The sequence below is a fragment of the Oncorhynchus mykiss genome, chromosome 5 (assembly GCF_013265735.2).
Source record: "Oncorhynchus mykiss isolate Arlee chromosome 5, USDA_OmykA_1.1, whole genome shotgun sequence".
NCBI lineage: Eukaryota > Metazoa > Chordata > Actinopteri > Salmoniformes > Salmonidae > Oncorhynchus > Oncorhynchus mykiss.
In genome coordinates, this window is record NC_048569.1 from 37,220,234 (window position 1) to 37,240,627 (window position 20,394).

At 43.7% G+C, this 20,394-nt stretch overlaps 1 protein-coding gene across 2 annotated transcripts in view; it reads right to left on the reverse strand.

The window, feature by feature from the left end:
* Window positions 1-20,394, reverse strand: part of LOC110523732 (protein phosphatase Slingshot homolog 1) — a 32,063-nt gene that overhangs the window by 9,576 nt on the left and 2,093 nt on the right. Inside the window, exons 2-13 of one of the 2 annotated variants that reach the window (XM_021602689.2) lie at window positions 20,303-20,340; window positions 13,092-13,192; window positions 12,123-12,187; window positions 11,909-12,030; window positions 11,742-11,810; window positions 11,123-11,188; window positions 10,427-10,621; window positions 10,145-10,238; window positions 9,778-9,906; window positions 5,282-5,328; window positions 4,905-5,051; window positions 4,476-4,676 (exon numbers count right to left, since the gene is read on the reverse strand). In XM_021602689.2, coding sequence (XP_021458364.2) covers window positions 4,476-4,676; window positions 4,905-5,051; window positions 5,282-5,328; window positions 9,778-9,906; window positions 10,145-10,238; window positions 10,427-10,621; window positions 11,123-11,188; window positions 11,742-11,810; window positions 11,909-12,030; window positions 12,123-12,187; window positions 13,092-13,192; window positions 20,303-20,340 — 1,274 coding nt within the window. Of the gene's footprint in view, window positions 1-4,475; window positions 4,677-4,904; window positions 5,052-5,281; window positions 5,329-9,777; window positions 9,907-10,144; window positions 10,239-10,426; window positions 10,622-11,122; window positions 11,189-11,741; window positions 11,811-11,908; window positions 12,031-12,122; window positions 12,188-13,091; window positions 13,193-15,018; window positions 15,720-20,302; window positions 20,341-20,394 lie in introns of those variants that run through there. The other variant, XM_021602690.2, reaches the window with a different exon arrangement.

A 20,394-nucleotide genomic window follows, 5' to 3' on the forward strand; every position in this document is an offset into this window, starting at 1 on the left:
GATTAATCCCCTCTACCACACGGAAACCCACTAATCTACTGACGGAACGCAAGAGTTGGCTAATAACAGACCTCCATTCTATGCTAGCTTGCTCCTATGCTAGCTTGCTACCGATTTAGCTGTCTAAATCGCCGTGACCCCCAACCAACCTCTCCACTCACTGGACCCTTTTGATCACTCGACTGAGCATGCCTCTCCTTAATGTCAATATGCCTTGTCCATTGCTGTTCTGGTTAGTGTTTATTGGCTTAGTTCACTGTAGAGCCTCTAGTCCTGCTCATTATACCTTATCCAACCTATTAGTTCCACCACCCACACATGCAATGACATCTCCTGGTTTCAATGATGTTTCTAGAGACAATATCTCTCTCTTCATCACTCAATACCTAGGTTTACCTCCACTGTATTCACATCCTACCTTACCTTTGTCTGTACATTATACCTTGATGCTATTTTATCGCCCCCAGAAACCTCCTTTTACTCTCTGTTCCAGACGTTCTAAACGACCAATTCTTATTGCTTTTAGCCGCACCCTTATTCTACTCCTACTCTGTTCCTCTGGCGATGTAGAGGTGAATCCAGGCCCTGCAGTGCCTAGCTCCACTCCTATTCCCCAGGCGCTCTCTTTTGACGACTTCTGTAACCGTAATAGCCTTGGTTTCATGCATGTTAACATTAGAAGCCTCCACCCTAAGTTTGTTCTATTCACTGCTTTAGCACACTCTGCCAACCCGGATGTTCTAGCTGTGTCTGAATCCTGGCTTAGGAAGACCACCAAAAATTCAGACATTTTAATTCCAAACTACAACATTTTCAGACAAGATAGAACTGCTAAAGGGGGCGATGTTGCAATCTACTGCAAAGATAGCCTGCAGAGTTCTGTCCTACTATCCAGGTCTGTACCCAAACAATTTGAACTTCTACTTTTAAAAATCCACCTCTCTAAAAACAAGTCTCTCACCGTTGCCGCCTGCTATAGACCACCCTCTGCCCCCAGCTGTGCTCTGGACACCATATGTGAACTGATTGCCCCCCATCTATCTTCAGAGCTTGTGCTGATAGGCGACCTAAACTGGAACATGCTTAACACCCCAGCCATCCTACAATCTAAACTTGATGCCCTCAACCTCACACAAATTATCAATGAACCTACCAGGTACCTCCCCAAAGCCTTAAACACGGGCACCCTCATAGATATCATCCTAACCAACTTGCCCTCTAAATACACCTCTGCTGTTTTCAACCAAGATCTCAGCGATCACTGCCTCATTGCCTGCATCCGTAATGGGTCAGCGGTCAAACGACCTCCACTCATCACTGTAAAACGCTCCCTGAAACACTTCAGCGAGCAGGCCTTTCTAATCGACCTGGCTGGGGTATCCTGGAAGGATATTGATCTCATCCCGTCAGTAGACGATGCCTGGATATTTTTTAAAAATGCCTTCCTAACCATCTTAAATAAACATGCCCCATTCAAGAAATTTAGAACCAGGAACAGATATAGCCCTTGGTTCTCCCCAGACCTGACTGCCCTTAACCAACACAAAAACATCCTATGGCGTTCTGCATTAGCATCGAACAGCCCCCGTGAGTGATATGCAGCTGTTCAGGGAAGCTAGAAACCATTATACACAGGCAGTTAGAAAAGCCAAGGCTAGCTTTTTCAAGCAGAAATTTGCTTCCTGCAACACTAACTCAAAAAAGTTCTGGGACACTGTAAAGTTCATGGAGAATAAGAACACCTCCTCCCAGCTGCCCACTGCACTGAAGATAGGAAACACTGTCACCACTGATAAATCCACCATAATTGAGAATTTCAATAAGCATTTTTCTACGGCTGGCCATGCTTTCCACCTGGCTACTCCTACCCCGGTCAACAGCACTGCACCCCCCACAACAACTCGCCCAAGCCTTCCCCATTTCTCCTTCTCCCAAATCTGCTCAGCTGATGTTCTGAATGAGCTGCAAAATCTGGACCCCTACAAATCAGCCGGGCTAGACAATCTGGACCCTTTCTTTCTAAAATTATCTGCCAAAATTGTTGCCACCCCTATTACTAGCCTGTTCAACCTCTCTTTCGTGTCGTCTGAGATTCCCAAAGATTGGAAAGCAGCTGCGGTCATCCCCCTCTTCAAAGGGGGTGACACTCTTGACCCAAACTGCTACAGACCTATATCTATCCTACCATGCCTTTCTAAGGTCTTCGAAAGCCAAGTCAACAAACAGATTACCGACCATTTCGAATCTCACCATACCTTCTCTGCTATGCAATCTGGTTTCAGAGCTGGTCATGGGTGCACCTCAGCCACGCTCAAGGTCCTAAATGATATCTTAACCGCCATCGATAAGAAACATTACTGTGCAGCCGTATTCATTGATCTGGCCAAGGCTTTCGACTCTGTCAATCACCACATCCTCATCGGCAGACTCGACAGCCTTGGTTTCTCAAATGATTGCCTCGCCTGGTTCACCAACTACTTCTCTGATAGAGTTCAGTGTGTCAAATCGGAGGGTCTGCTGTCCAGACCTCTGGCAGTCTATGGGGGTGCCACAGGGTTCAATTCTTGGACCGACTCTCTTCTCTGTATACATCAATGAGGTCGCTCTTGCTGCTGGTGAGTCTCTGATCCACCTCTACGCAGACGACACCATTCTGTATACTTCTGGCCCTTCTTTGGACACTGTGTTAACAACCCTCCAGGCAAGCTTCAATGCCATACAACTCTCCTTCCGTGGCCTCCAATTGCTCTTAAATACAAGTATAACTAAATGCATGCTCTTCAACCGATCGCTACCTGTACCTACCCGCCTGTCCAACATTACTACTCTGGACGGCTCTGACTTAGAATACGTGGACAACTACAAATACTTAGGTGTCTGGTTAGACTGTAAACTCTCCTTCCAGACCCATATCAAACATCTCCAATCCAAAGTTAAATCTAGAATTGGCTTCCTATTTCGCAACAAAGCATCCTTCACTCATGCTGCCAAACATACCCTTGTAAAACTGACCATCCTACCAATCCTCGACTTTGGCGATGTCATTTACAAAATAGCCTCCAATACCCTACTCAACAAATTGGATGCAGTCTATCACAGTGCAATCCGTTTTGTCACCAAAGCCCCATATACTACCCACCATTGCGACCTGTACGCTCTCGTTGGCTGGCCCTCGCTTCATACTCGTCGCCAAACCCACTGGCTCCATGTCATCTACAAGACCCTGCTAGGTAAAGTCCCCCCTTATCTCAGCTCGCTGGTCACCATTGCATCTCCCACCTGTAGCACACGCTCCAGCAGGTATATCTCTCTAGTCACCCCCAAAACCAATTCTTTCTTTGGCCGCCTCTCCTTCCAGTTCTCTGCTGCCAATGACTGGAACGAACTACAAAAATCTCTGAAACTGGAAACACTTATCTCCCTCACTAGCTTTAAGCACCAACTGTCAGAGCAGCTCACAGATTACTGCACCTGTACACAGCCCACCTATAATTTAGCCCAAACAACTACCTATTTCCCTACTGTATTTTATTTATGTATTTATTTTGCTCCTTTGCACCCCATTATTTGTATTTCTACTTTGCACATTCTCCCATTGCAAATCTACCATTCCAGTGTTTTACTTGCTATATTGTATTTACTTTGCCACCATGGCCGTTTTGCCTTTACCTCCCTTATCTCACCTCATTTGCTCACATCGTATATAGACTTGTTTATACTGTATTATTGACTGTATGTTTGTTTTACTCCATGTGTAACTCTGTGTCGTTGTATGTGTCGAACTGCTTTGCTTTATCTTGGCCAGGTCGCAATTGTAAATGAGAACTTGTTCTCAACTTGCCTACCTGGTTAAATAAAGGTGAAATAAAAAAATTAAAAAATAAATAGCCGGGCCTCTGCACACATTTCAGCAAATAAACGGCTATTTCAAATAAACGCTGGGTCTAAGTGAATTGTTTACTAGTAAACTTCCGTACCGTAAAGATTGCGCGAAACACGATAAAGGAGACCAACATCATTGCCATGGATGAGACAGCAGTGTGATTTGACATGGTCGGCTCAACGAGTGAGAATGGTGCTAAAGTACAAAATTAGGTTGTATGTATTTATTCTTAATGTGTGTATAGTTATTCATGTAAATTCAGCATAAATCCATAGGAAATATATTGTATTTAATATTTACATATAATAACTATGATGACATGCAGCCTAGTCTTCACAAGTCTGATCTGTGATGGATCTGTTATTATAAGGTTTATACTGGTCATATTTTGTCACAAACAAATGTGGTAGTCTTTTCAACATTTTCTTGAGCAAAAGCTGTGTGCATTAAGGAAATACACGCCTGGCTCAAATAGAAGCCTGTCTCTAATAAGCGGTGGTTGTGTGTGATTGAAGCAAATAAACACCTGGGCTATTAATTTAACTTTTACAGTATACCTGTATAGTGCCCCAGTCTACCCTGACTGACTCACCTAGCGTCCAGGATGCCCTCGTACTCGGCCAGCTGCCTCATGAAACCAGCGTTGGGCCGAGCGATGCTCCTCTTCTGCTTCACAAAGTTGTAGGCCTTCTCCAGAGTCCAGCCATACTCCTTCATGGCATACGCTATGACCGTGGAGGCTGACCGACTCACACCCATCTTACAGTGGACTAGACACTTAGACTGGTTCTTCCTGTGGGGAAATAATATGTTTTACATTAAAACCCTGCTCATTTAGAAGATGTCTTATCCATAGTTACTAGGCCGTCCACATAGCTTATAGAATAACTTCGGCCAAGACAGAGGCACTAGCCACTATTTAATAGGCTATATTGCCTTTATTGATGTTCTGTGGTGAATACTTCACATGTTAGCCGTTCAAGGAGTAGGGTTCAGTTTGTTTTGAGAAGTAGGCACTCACTTGGCTCGGACAATGAAGTTGTAGGTCTCGTTCCAGTGGGCCAGCAGGTCTGTGGCCTCCTCGTCGTACACCCGGATGTTGTGGTAGGTGAACATGCCCGGGAAGAAGTTGTCTATCTCCCTGGTCACGTTGAGGATGTGGCCCACACTGCATCAAGAAGAAAAAACATGTCAGTCTTTAGTTCAGTGGTGCTAGCGATGTTCTAACAGACCTTTTTGTATTGGTAGGTCTTTTGAAGGAGAGATTCAACAATGACCTGACAGACATGTATTGTCCTTGAGAATACAGAATAATACAACGCTATGTTTGTGAGCCAGGGCTGGTGGTTAGGGAGCAGTTCTAGACATAGCTTTAGTGTTTGTGAGACGCCCACTCACCCACAGTCCCGTAGTTCCTCTAGATTGGAGGCATTCCACTCAGAGCCCTAGAGAAGAAACAAACAAAGGAATGCACATCAAGACAACTTAGTCAGGTTACAGGGGTGAAATGAACTGTAACTACACCAGGGTTAAGTGAGAGGTGTGGCAGGAGTTCAGAGGTTAGTGAGGAGGACAGTAGTTACATTTGAGTCATTTAGCAAAGTCATCCAGAGTGACTTACAGGAGCAATTAGGGTTTAGTGCCTTGCTCAACGGCACATAAGCAGATTTTTCACAGTCTGCTCGGGATTCGAACCAGCGATCTTTCGGTTACTGGCCCAACGCTCTTAACCGCTAGGCTACCTGCTGCCCTGTGTTATCTAAGGGCCTCACTTTTGTACCTACATGTACAGATAAACCATTCGATACAAATATAGATCTGTTTAAATTCTTTCGTAAGATTAAACTTAAGCATGTGTTTTCACAAAGCACTGTTTCGGGCCTAGAAACACATCAAAGAACTGGTACCCATTTTAAGCCCAATAGCAAATTCTGTCCTATGATTAACAACTCCTCGATTAATACCTATTGTTGGTTAGTCGAACAAGAAGCCATGCCAGTATATAGGAGACAAACAAACCACACAGGCACTTAATTAATGAAAGATTCCTCTTTGGTTATTAAACCTGCGGATAAGGGGGGTGCTGTGGTTGTTTTAGACTATGAAAAATAGAAAGAGAAAAATTCAGGGACAACTGATCAATGAACGTTTCTATAGAAAACTGAGTGTTGGTCCCACACAGGATATATGCTCTAATCTGGAGCCCTATTAAACCACCTCACCTCAAAACCTGAATATCTTTGCTGCAAATGTGCCATACGTCCATGCTTGTACATTTTACCGAAATTACACAAACCTAAAACACAACAAGGCAATTATCCAGGCAGACCAGTGGTTGCAGGAATAGGCTCAATGCTAGAGCCGTTGTCGAACTTTGTAGACATTTTTATTAAAACTCATGTGCAAGCATTGCCATTATATGGAAAAGATGTCGAGAGTCTATATACAGTGCCTTGCGAAAATATTCGGCCCCCTTGAACTTTGCGACCTTTTGCCACATTTCAGGCTTCAAACATAAAGATATAAAACTGTATTTTTTTGTGAAGAATCAACAACAAGTGGGACACAATCATGAAGTGGAACGACATTTATTGGATATTTCAAACTTTTTTAACAAATCAAAAACTGAAAAATTGGGCGTGCAAAATTATTCAGCCCCCTTAAGTTAATACTTTGTAGCGCCACCTTTTGCTGCGATTACAGCTGTAAGTCGCTTGGGGTATGTCTCTATCAGTTTTGCACATCAAGAGACTGACATTTTTTCCCATTCCTCCTTGCAAAAAAGCTTGAGCTCAGTGAGGTTGGATGGAGAGCATTTGTGAACAGCAGTTTTCAGTTCTTTCCACAGATTCTCGATTGGATTCAGGTCTGGACTTTGACTTGGCCATTCTAACACCTGGATATGTTTATTTTTGAACCATTCCATAGTAGATTTTGCTTTATGTTTTGGATCATTGTCTTGTTGGAAGACAAATCTCCGTCCCAGTCTCAGGTCTTTTGCAGACTCCATCCGGTTTTCTTCCAGAATGGTCCTGTATTTGGCTCCATCCATCTTCCCATCAATTTTAACCATCTTCCCTGTCCCAGCTGAAGAAAAACAGGCCCAAACCATGATGCTGCCACCACCATGTTTGACAGTGGGTATGGTGTGTTCAGCTGTGTTGCTTTTACGCCATACATAACGTTTTGCATTGTTGCCAAAAAGTTCAATTTTGGTTTAATCTGACCAGAGCACCTTCTTCCACATGTTTGGTGTGTCTCCCAGGTGGCTTGTGGCAAACTTTAAACAACACTTTTTATGGATATCTTTAAGAAATGGCTTTCTTCTTGCCACTCTTCCATAAAGGCCAGATTTGTGCAATATACGACTGATTGTTGTCCTATGGACAGAGTCTCCCACCTCAGCTGTAGATCTCTGCAGTTCATCCAGAGTGATCATGGGCCTCTTGGCTGCATCTCTGATCAGTCTTCTCCTTGTATGAGCTGAAAGTTTAGAGGGACGGCCAGGTCTTGGTAGATTTGCAGTGGTCTGATACTCCTTCCATTTCAATATTATCGCTTGCACAGTGCTCCTTGGGATGTTTAAAGCTTGGGAAATATTTTTGTATCCAAATCTGGCTTTAAACTTCTTCACAACAGTATCTCGGACCTGCCTGGTGTGTTCCTTGTTCTTCATGATGCTCTCTGCGCTTTTAACGGACCTCTGAGATTTTCACAGTGCAGGTGCATTTATACGGAGACTTGATTACACACAGGTGGATTGTATTTATCATCATTAGTCATTTAGGTCAACATTGGATCATTCAGAGATCCTCACTGAACTTCTGGAGAGAGTTTGCTGCACTGAAAGTAAAGGGGCTGAATAATTTTGCACGCCCAATTTTTCAGTTTTTGATTTGTTAAAAAAGTTTGAAATGTCCAATAAATGTCGTTCCACTTCATGATTGTGTCCCACTTGTTGTTGATTCTTCACAAAAAAATAAAGTTTTATATCTTTATGTTTGAAGCCTGAAAATTGGCAAAAGGTCGCAAAGTTCAAGGGGGCCGAATACTTTCGCAAGGCACTGTACCACCATTCCCCATGTGGGGTGGCGGGCAGCCCTAGTTCGCTATTTGGGAGACAGAGATACTCTCGAATATCCACCAACTAAATGTATTTTAGAGCTGAATATTTTTTGACGTATAACTATTTCAGGTTTGATGGTGAATACTACCTCCAAACGAATGGAACATCGATGGGCTCCACATTCGCTCCGAGCTATGCTAACCTCTGTGGGTCTTCTTGAAGAACGTTTTGTTATTAAAGAAAATGAAAATCCATTTTTGAATAAAGTCCTGAAGTGGTATCGATATATTGATGACATTTTTTGCATATGGGAAGGAACTGAAAAAGAGCTGTCAGATTTTAAATGGCACTCCTCAATGACATTGACCCCAATCTCAAATTCACTATTGAATATGATACTCGGCGTGTTCATTAGCTCGATATGTGGATTGAGAAATCAAATGGAACCCTGTTTACTACTCTGTATAGAAAAGAAACGGACAGAAATACTCTTATTACAGCGGGACAGGTTCCATCCTGAGCCGTTAAAAAGAGGACTTCCAAGAAGCCAGTTTTTCATACTGCGTCGTATATGCCACTCCACAGAGGATTATCTAGAAAAAGCAGCAGAGATGCGCATGAGGTTTCTAAGAAGAGGCTATTTGCCACAATGTTTGGATGAAGCTCTTCATTTGGCATTGGGAAAAACACGAGATGAACTGCGACAAAAAAGACCCGGTAAAGCTAAAGAACACTCTGTAATGTTCACAACCACATATAATTTGAACTCGCGAAAAGTGGGAGATGCGGTCAAGAAACACTGGCATATTTTAATCATCGGACCCAGCTAGGCCGGCTGAATTTCAAAATATCCACCACTTATCGTCTATAGGTGAGGTCGCAATTTACACGCTAAATTGGTTCATGCCAACTGTCAGCCACAAAAGAAAATCAGCCAGGCTCTTTTACGCCCTCTTCCAAATAAATGCAGAGGATGCGCACAGTGCAACAATAATGATGAAGTGTGAATATTTCTGCCACCCACATACAGGAAAACGGTTCAAAATAAATGACATTATTACGTGTTCCACCACCCATGTTATTTACATTATTAAATGTCCATGTGGGCTCTGCTATGTCGGTAAAACCTCTTGTTCTCTCAAACAGAGAATCACTGAACATAAAAGTTCGATCAGGAGAAAGGACAGGAATTATCCAGTCGCAGTACATTTTAATGGCCTAAAGCAGGACATTTCTACCTTTAGATTTTGTGGCATAGAGAAAGTTAAGATATCAGACAGGGGAGGTGATATTAATAATACTCTGAATAAATGAGAATGTTTTGGGATTTTCACCCTCCAGACATTATTTCCTAAAGGACTTAATGATGAAATTCCTATGAATGTTATGTTGTGAATTTGAACATGAATTATGCCCCTATTTAAGATTACTCTGATGTTTTTCGTACAATGTACCCAATGATTAATGAAAACTTGCTCGGTAGGTCTATGTCCTCATTGTGGTTTTACAGACGTGTTTAATATGTCTTATTTACACACTTTATTTGAATATTTATGAAATGCATACATATTGTTATATTTGGTAGCTCTTATTTGTTTTTTCCTTCGCCTCCAACTCCCTTTCCGTGCGTGGAACTGATGTGGGTGTGGCTAGGTCTACATAAGGGTGCTATTTTTTTTCTTAAACCCTCAAAAGCTCTGACGAAGGCCGTGAAGCCAATACGTAAAGCTTATTAAAGATCAGTGATACTATCAAGAGCCGTGTGCGGTTTCCTTTTTTTCCTTCATGGATACAAAGAGACCATTAGGATGTCAAGAAAGGTTCTTACCAAGTAGAGGTGGTCGAAGATGAGTGTGGCTTTGTCCATCTGACCCAGGATCAGCAGCATCTCGTTGTCGATGAACTCTTTGTACTCCTTCAGGTTACAGCTCATATGCTGCTCCAGCTCCACACGGATCTGGTGGGGACATATCAGGTATTAGGTTGCACCATGGTACTATACCATACACATAAGTGAAGTTGGGAGGAACTATGTACAAAAAGTGCTATAATTTCTTAACGGTTCACCCGACATGGATGAAAATACCCTCAAATGAAAGATGACAGTCTGCACTTTAACCTCAGTTATTGTATCATTTCAGAGCCTAAAACAACAACATGTGTCACCACCCCAATACGTTTGGGGCTCACAATACCTCCTTGGAAGTGACATTCTCCAGGTCACGGAACATCATGATGGTGCGTAGTTTGGCTTTGATTGCACACTCGGTTCTCTCGCTCTCCGTTGGCCTGTTCAACATGCGTCAATACATTAAGACAATTATGAATGTAACCAGCACATTTCATTTCAACAGAAAAGGCCCGGTTAACACCATAATGGACATACAGTACCTTCTGAGATTGGTAATGAACTGGAAATAAATCATACTAAAGTCAACTGAAGTGAACTTTGCTAAATCGGATGAGTGAGGTCTTACCGGTCGACGAACATGGCAGGTGAGTCGGGCCGCGTGGTCTCCAGGTCGGTCATAGCGTTCCACTCGTTGATGCAGCTCTGCTCGGAGGTGATACAGCTCTCATAGAAGCCCATCCAGGTGAGGGCCATGCCCCCGGGGAAGTAGTTGTACCTGCGAGACACCTCGCATGCCTTATGGAGGATCTGCAGGGCAGACCTGAAGACACGCCGGTAGCAGAAGCTCTCAGTCATAATACAGGCTCACAACAGCAACTGGTCAATAGCTATTCCACTGATCTAATGACATGGAGAGTCAGCCTTTGGATCATTAATTTTTAATGACGGCAGGAAATTCAGAGCACATTATTAAGGCTGCTTGTCAGATCCATAGCAAAATATGAATCTGTTAAGAATGAAAGCAAATTGTAACGTCTATTTACCAGTAGATGCTGCATGGACACTGTCAGCGGTTTTTTTTTCAGCATCACAGTGTTACCAGCCTGAATAATTCCACTAGTAGTTTATGATTTTCATTCCATTGATTGTTGATATTAAAATGAAACCAACACCACAAGCCCAAGGTGGTAAAGTACAGTCCACAGACAGTCACTATGGTTTCAGGGAATATAAGGTCACCAGGGAATATAAGGTCACCAGACAATGATATTCTGAAGTACCTAAACACAGTAGAAATTAAAAACACAAAACAGATACTTACCACATGGCCTGCACAGAAACAGGCTTGAAGACATGCGATCGTCCTCCTGTGTTCACACTAAATCCTCTGAGGAGAGAGAAGATGGGAGGATGAAGGATTAGGTTGGGTTCATGGACAGAGAGAGGGAGATAGAGTGGTTTGAAAACACAAACAGGGGCTGAGCTATAGTGGCTCGGGGTGCTATTCAGGAAACAAACCAATGGAACATTCCTCCAGCATAGAGAGAGGGATGACTTTAACAGCTCAGCAAGAGCTCATCTGCCACATGGAGGGATGAAAACGGCTGTAGTTCACTGTACTGCCCACTGGAGGGCAAAGTAACTCATTCTGCGTCCCTTACAGGGCTGAGCCGTTTGAACGGGCTTAACGAGCAGAGATACTTCATGGTTGACTGTGTGAATCCAGCTTGGTTGTCTGTGGGATGTACTGCGTGTGACACATACCGTACCTTTGTGGAAAGTTCCATGTGGGGGGCAACTCTACTGACAGCCACGTTATAGAGGAAAAATGTCCTTTCTATGCCTGTGATGTGGTTGCCCCACCTAGATATCTGAAGATGTAAGTCTCTCTGGATAAGAGCGGCTGCTAAATGACTAAAATGTAAAATAGCAGCACTTACCCATCTCCATCCAAATGGATCTTCGTATCGCTCCAGAGCGGTAGCACCATCCCGATAGAGCAGCTTTTACTGGGAATAATACAACAGAATCAACCATTTCTCTAAGACAACAACAAACCACATTGTAGTCTATCACTGCTGGCTGAGGAGGAAAGACAGGTGGGTACCTGTCCTTATCGGTGAAGTCCATCCCTAGCAGGATATTCTCCTCTGTGTCCTGGCGACCACTGGTGTAGACAACAACCATGTACCGCACGCGGTCAGACCAACCGCTCTCTAACCGTACAGCCTGGGTTACAGCAGGAGGAATAGGTTGCACTGTGTAGCATCTGTGCGTCAATCAATATGGATGGTAAGTACATTTGTTAGGGTTTGACTCACCAGTTTAATGCGGTCCTCAGAGCGGAGGGTGTTAATCATGACCTGCAGGTGTTGCGGTAAGTCACCTAGGAGAGAAGAGAACCACATACCATCATCCAACTGCTTCAGGTGGTGTGTCCCGATCAATCAAACCGATCAACCCATCAGCCATATCTTGTAGAACTATTTCCAGCTCAGCTATCCAGGCTCCTATTTAGATGGCCTCCTGCAGGTTGATCCAATTCCAACCACAGCAACACACGTCTGTACAGAAGTTACACACGGCAAAGCCTGAACATCGCATGACGGGACATGAAAATAATTGGGAACGGTGTACCAGAACATCTAATCTCAAGTACAACCCTTGGCTAAACTGATACAAACATGCAGAAACAGTCAGTCATATGCATAAACACACAGACAAACCCAAGGTTTATCAGAGCTAAGCATGGACTTGAACGCCTGGTGATGTAATCAAGGAATCTGGAATGCTCCTCACATTGATCTTGTGTTTAACCTGCGTATCATAGGGGAGGAGAGGGGAGGGGTGTGTTTGGACTCCAAAATGAAGGGCTAGCACTCCCCAATCGAACAAATGTCAACAACAACCCTGCTATGAGACATGCTGTATCAGGCACACATATGCCTACGGGTGCATACACACCACCGAGGTAACATCAGCTGCACTGCGGGTTGGTTAGTCCAGCTAGGTGAGTTTATATAACATCTTGATGGGAAAATCAAACAAGCAGGATCTAGAAAACCAGATCTACAAAGCCCCTTTACTGCTAAAAGCAATACCTGCCTTGAGGGCACTCAATCAAAGGCCAGGTAATCATTCAGTGAACATGGGTTAAACACAGGCTCAACCACAAAAGCCAACCCAACCTCAGCAAATATGACCTTTTCTTTGCATGGAGCTTTAGCAGTGGCATTGTCACGGTTCACTGAACAACAGGCTCAGTGTGTGTCAAGAGTGTTTGTAGTTACCTGCGAGTTTGTGGTGTGTGGGTGTCTTGGGTCCCTGTGCATTGGTGCCCTGCTGCAGGAAAAGGGCAGCTCCTTTGACCATGAAGAAGCTCTCGCTGAGGCTGTAACACAGACAGGCAGACAGGGAAACACACACAGGCAGACAGGGAAACAGGGTTTACAGACGTCTCAGACTGCATCAGTATCTAGTGGTTTGATGATGTAACACAGAGAATGGGGAAGCATTCATTTGAGAAGTGAAAGAAAGAGCACATACTGTACTGTAAGTAGGCAACAGATCATCAGAAAACACTATTTAGGTTTGGGTAAATCATTATACTGCTTGAACAGCTTAAGCAGTGTCTGTGGCACACTGTACTTCTACGGCGTTCTACTCAGAGGACATTAGAAACATTCACTCCATTCTACACCTGTTCGTTCTCCCTTCCCCGTTTTGTTGTGCTCCATTTACGTAGGTCTACAGATGAACAGAATGTCTGTTCTCGCAAAACTACTCAGCCATAGCCTTACTTTACTTCCCATGTCTGTGACAGACACCAGTGAGTTCACTTCAGTGAAGTAAAAACAGCCATAGAAAGTTATGTGGAAGCTCTACTGTAGAATATCATAAGGTTGATGTGGTTCAATTAACTGTCCAACCCACAGTATTCTTCTCACTTATCAATAAGTGAGGCTGTTTTTCTCTAGAGCCAGGAATGGAGACAATGACCTGGAAATGTCGAAATGTACCGAGGGCAGAATCAGGGAGCAGAGCTAGTGAGAGAAAGATACGGTGGGATGGCTGTTAATTGCTTTTCAAAGGTTCAGTGACCAGCAGAAAAGGACATTCCGAGCTCATCAGTAAGTGAATGTCAGCAGACTTTAGAGACCTTTCCTTGATGAAATATTCCCCTCAGATAATGAACTGACAGAACGTGATTAGGTCCCCTGACCTTTCGGGGAGGGGGGCGGGGGAGATAATTGTGCCCACCACTGTAATATGTCCCCTATCTGGCCAGCACCATCCCTCCCTTGTCTGGCCAGGGATGGGCTCTCCTGACTGCCCTGTGCTGGAGGCACTGACCACCCCCGGATAAAAGCTAGGTTTTCCTTGGACTCCACAATGTCCAGGAGAAACAGAGCTAAGTGTTCACTGGCCATAACATTGACCAAAAGGAACAGAGCTGGGCTTTGTTAACAGGCAGGCTGCCCTCTCGCTCTGCCACCACACAAAGACCGGTATGACAGAGTGGGTCCGTCACAAGAGCTTTTGTTTCTGTTCAGCTGTTACGTCGCATTGTTTCTTTTCAGAATGTCCTGAAAAGACGATGACGATGGCCTCGGTCAAGAGGTCAGAGAGTGGGGTACGATAGGAAATCAGTTGGGTACATAATATGTAGCTCATCTTTCAAAATGTCCAAAGTACTCTAAATCGGGATGTACTGCATCAATAATCACAATCCAGAAACAAGAGTAACAGATGGATGTATAGATGTCCATAACGGTTTATGGAATATTCTCCAGCTACTGCTAATCCGTCCATTACACTTTTACTGAGAACAAATCAGAGCTAATACCCATGTCTCTAAGACAGCTGGGAACAGAACACATCTAAAAAAGGAACACAAGAATCGAGACAGCAATTAAAACAATACCCGTAAGCAATTCTAACAGTACGGTCAAATGCATAATTAAAAGTACACTTTGAATTTATGTCGAAGAAAAATAAGTTGTCAATAAAATGCAGAGCTATAAAAATGGATGTTACACCTTTTTTTTTTTTTTTTTTTACCAATGACTAATAAACAGAAAATGCAGGTCACACAATACATGCACTTCCAAGTTACTACCATTCAAACCATGTTTGCTACCACTTATCAAGGTAATAATGCCAGTGACAGAAGCACTTAGGATTGCCTCTCCTGGAGTGAGTGTGCTGAAGACTTACATTCGGTAGATCTCGCTCTGAGTCCGGACTGCGTTCTCCACAAAGTGAGGCAGCATGGTGAGCATGGCTTCCTGCGAGGGCTCCACCACAAGATGCATCCTGATGCTGGTTACTGGATCTCTCCCTCAGTAGCTCTCTGGTCTACTGGCTTCCTCACAAATCATAGCTTCATAGCATTCACAACCATTTTATGCCTCAAAAATGACATTTGGCTTCTGAAGCACAATAGCCAAGATTGCCTTGGGGTTCATGTATCCTGTCTTGGTCTGGTGTGTGTCTCTCCCTCCTGTCCGTCTGAGTTGTGAGGATTAGTCTTCAGACTTCTGCTGTGTCTGCTCAGCTCTGCTGCTTATCTCTTCCTCACAGCGCGCGCTTGAGCAATCAGCACTCCCTCCGCAACACTCCTCCACAAAAGCTCTATTCAAGCATATTTCGCGTTGGCTGGGTTGGGTGGCAGGGAATCTAGCTCGGCTCAGCTTCAGTCTACAAAGCACGCGTCTGTAGAGTGGAGGCTGTTTGACATGAAGGATCCCTGATGAGACACTGAGCCAAAGGAAACATACTACTCATTGAGTGACATATTCAACTTTGTATGAACCACAACTCGTTCACAGAACACATCCAAGTCCATAATATTCCAGACATAGAGGTTGAAGCAATTTAAGAAAGCTACTAGTTAGACAACACACATACCAAGGAGATCTCCCCTTTCTAAGTCCCTGCATGTAACACACACACACACACACACACACACACACGGTGAGCACTCTCCTTGGCTGTTGCATAACTGTCTGGTACTTGGGGTTTCTGGCTGAGGCAAGCAGGGTGCTGTGAGAACCAAGGGCTGCTGGAGAGTTGAATGTGGATCAGGTTTCTGCCTGTGATACAGTATGGCCTTCAGAGGGGGCAGGTTGAAGTTTATTGTCACGAGTATTGTTCTGGAGGCAGAACTGAGCCATTTCCCATTAGATATGCCAGCTGCAAAGTCAAAATGGGCTATTTTGTAAAAATTCTTTAAAACAAAAAAACAAAAACATTTAAGGTTAGATATTAGGGATAGCAATGTGGTTAAGGTTAGGTTTAAAGTCAGATGTATGACTGTGGCTGTGCTAGCTAGTGACAACTGTAGAGCTGCCTAAAGAACAAGATTCATGGTTAAAAACGCTAACCTGCTCAGAGAGGCAGACTCACTGGGTCCACAGGACTGAGAGAGGATGAGATGAGCAGGTCTAACGTGGATTAGGCTGGGCCGCTTCCAAAACAGACTCTTCAATAATCAATGGTGTGACTATTCCGCCCTACAGTGTGTATCTGGGTTGGTGACTCTTTATCATTATCAACACAAAAGTCTTTGTTTCAGCCCAGGGGTCCAAACTTTTTGGGGACTCTTTTTGTAATAGCAAATTCATCAGGGATCCCCTCATAATCAGAACACAACTTGAGTTCGATAAAAGGTTTTACTAGGACTTCAGCAGTGAATGACCGGACTAACCAAGTCTCGGGCCCTGGGAAGGAACATTTTAAAGGCCCGCCTCTTGGCATCGGAGAGAAAATGTTGCAGTTTTCAAACAAATGCCCTGCAATTCTACACGTCATCATGGGGCAGATTTTTAGTTGTTTCAGCTTTGAAGCTGATATCCTGCAATCCTACACCCTCTAAAAACATATTCCAGACCCTTTGAACAAAATTGGTTTAAACTGTTAGTAATAAAAATAAAATAAAAAATATAAATTAATATTTTTGATCTGGCCGCAGATCCCCTGCAGCACCTGGTTTAGCCTTTTAACTAAAAAATAACATGTAATGATGCTGGATTCAAAACCCCTCATATCAATCATTTGGTTTAGTTTGTGTGTGTTTTTTTTGGGTTGTTTTTTTACTTCTCTCATCCTCCATGCTTCTTCTGCCAAGAGAGCAGGCAGAAGCAGCTCGGCAGAAAAGATTTTACATCATCAAAATGTCTTTCCATCCCACCTTTCAAACGTTCCTCTATCTGCCTGGTGCCACCAAGAATGTAGTCTACCTTGTCAATGTTAGAATCTCAACACACCCTGTATGTATCATGTCTACCAGATGAGGGAATATGTTGTGTAAGGCTGAAACCTCCCTTGCCCAGCCAGGTTGGACTAGAGAACAGAGTGTGCAGCCAACACTGGGCCTACTACAATGGCCAAATAGGTCTTATCACCTCTCTTACCAAGAAACTCTGACAGTCTAATCTAGAACAAAACAAGACCCTTACATCACATCCTGCTGTAGCCGAGCAGAGGATTCCATCTGTGCTACTCACCCCCAGCTCTGAAATACAGCTGGATAGTGTTTCTGGTTTGATGGAATGTATGATAGCGGTTGATGGGAATGTTAACTCTGGGTTGAACCATTAACACTGTTACAGTGGATACAACTAGGCCTATATCTAGGTGTAGAAGGGTCCTCTGATAGGGACATTTAATGTACTACTGTAATGGGCTGCAATGGTGTGTGATGTTCCATCCCTTTTGCAAGCGATCATGGTGTGGGTCAACTGATTGGATGATAATTATACTAAACTCAGCAAAAAAAGAAACGTCCTCTCACTGTCAACTGCGTCACCAAACTTAACATTTGTAAATATTTGTATGAACATAAAAATATTCAACAACTGAGACATAAACTGAACAAGTTCCACAGACATGTGACTAACAGAAATTGAATAATGTGTCCCTGAACAAAGGTACAAAAGTATCAGTCAGTATCTGGTGTGGCCACCAGCTGCATTAAGTACTGAAGTGCATCTTCTCTTCATGGACCGCACCAGATTTGCCAGTTCTTGCTATGAGATGTAACCCCACTCATCCATCAAGGCACCAGCAAGTTCCCGGACACATCTGGGGGGGGAATGGCCCTAGCCCTCACCCTCCGATCCAACAGGTGGGATTGAGATCTTCGCTCTTCGCTGGCCATGGCAGAACACTGACATTCCTGTCTTGCAGGATATCACACACAGAACGAGCAGTATGGCTGGTGGCATTGTCATGCTGGAGGGTCATGTCAGGATGAGCCTGCAGGAAGGGTACCACACGAGGGAGGAGGATGTCTTCCTTGTAACGCACAGTGTTGAGATTGCCTGCAATAACAACAAGCTCAGTCTGATGATGCTGTGACACACCATCACAGACCATGACGGATCCTCCACCTCCAAATCGATCCCGCTCCAGAGTACAGGCCTCAGTGTAACGCTCATTCCTTAGACGATAAACACGAATCCGACCATCACCCCTGGTGAAACAAAACCGCGACTCGTTAGTGAATAACACTTTTTGCCAGTCCTGTCTGGTACAGCGACGGTGGGTTTGTGCCCATAGGCGACGTTGTTGCCGGAGATGTCTGGTGAGGACCTTCCTTACAACAGGCCTACAAGCTCTCAGTCCAGCCTCTTTCAGCCTATTGCGGACAGTCTGAGCACTGATGGAGGCATTGTGTGTTCCTGGTGTAACTCGTGCAGTTGTTGTTGTCATCCTGTACCTGTCCCGCAGGTGTGATGTTCGGATGCATCAATCCTGTGCAGGTGTTGTTACACGTGGTCTGCCACTGCAAGGACGATCAGCTGTCCATCCTGTCTCCCTGTAGCGCTGTCTTAGGCATCTCACAGTACGGGCATTGCAATTAATTGCCCTGGCCACATCTGCAGTCCTCATGCCTCCTTGCAGCATGCCTAAGGCACGTTCACGCAATTGAGCAGGGACCCTGGGCATCTTTCTTTTGCTGTTTTTCAGAGTCAGTAGAAAGACCTCTTTAGTGTCCTAAGTTTTCATAACTGTGATCTTAATTGCCTACCGTCTGTAAGCTGTTAGTGTCTTAACGACCGTTCCACAGGTGGTTGGTTCATTGAACAAGCATAGAAAACAGTGTTTAAACTCTTTACAATTAAGATCTGTGAAGTTATTTGGATTTATTACGAATTATCTTTGAAAGACAGGGTCCTGAAAATGGGACGTTTCTTTATTAGCCGAGTTTGTTTTTTAATGGATATAACATTAACGCAAGAACAATAAATTCTTCATCCAGACCAACGTAGACCTACAATATGTGTAATTCAGCACCAGCGGACGCTGTTATTTCACCAGGACATTTCTGTGTGCCTCCTGCTTCGACCTAACCCTGGAATTCCCACTGACACCAGGACCAGGGTCAGGGGTCAATGTCCATAGGCTTTGGGAAACATACTCACCGATCTCCTGGCCAATGTATACCACCCCTCCCCCTACTGGAGCACAACATATCCTTCCAATGCATCCTAAACCTCTCTTGGGTAGGGGGCAGTATTTTCACGTCCGGATGAAAAGTGTGCCCAAAGTAAACTGCCTGTTACTAAGGCCCAGAAGCTAGGATATGCATATAATTGGTAGATTTGGATAGAAAACACTTTCAAGTTTCTAAAACTGATATGGCAGGCGAAACCCCAAGGACAAACCATCCCAAAAAAAGAAAAATTCAGCCTACCACTGTTTTCAATGGCTGTCACTTTTATTATAGGACAAAATCCTCCAAGATTGCAGTTCCTAGGGTTTCCACTAGATGTCAACAGTCTTTAGAAAGAGTTTCATGCTGGTTTTTGGAAAAATGAGCTAGAAATGGTAGTTTTTCTAAGTGGCTCCCATTTTGGCTGTAGTGTTTCCAAGTGTGGGGAAGAGAGCGCGTTCTTTGGTATTTTTCTCCGGTAAAGACAATGTTTCTCCATCTTAAATGTTATTGTTTATTTATCTATTAGAGTACCTAAGGTTTGATTAGAAATGTTTGACTTGTTTGGAAAAGTTTATTAGTAACGTTTGGGATTCATTTTGTATGCATTTTGATGGCGGGAAACTGGGTGGATTATTGACTGAAGCGTGCCAGCTAAACTGAGTTTTTATGGATATAAAGAAGGACATTATCGAACAAAAGGACCATTTGTGATGTAACTGGAACCTTTTGGAGTGCCAACAGAAGAAGATCAAAGGTAAGGCATTTATTATATCGCTGTTTCTGACTTTCGTGGTGCACCTGCCTGGTTGAAATATGTTTTTCATGCTTTTGTATGCGGGGTGCTGTCCTCAGATAATCGCATGGTGTGCTTTCGCCATAAAGCCTTTTTGAAATCTGACACAGCGGCTGGATTAACAAGAAGTGAAGATTTATTTATGTGTTACACTTGTGATTTTATGAAAGTTAAATATTTATAATTCTGTAGTTTGAATTTTACGCTCTGCAATTTCACCAGATGCATGCACAGCTTCTCAGGGAAATATGGGGTGGGGGGCTTACCTCTGATTTGCTCTCCGGTCATCATCACTCCCAAAATCCTGCAAGACAAATACAAAGAGAAATTTTACATATAGTGTAGGCCCACTAGAAAC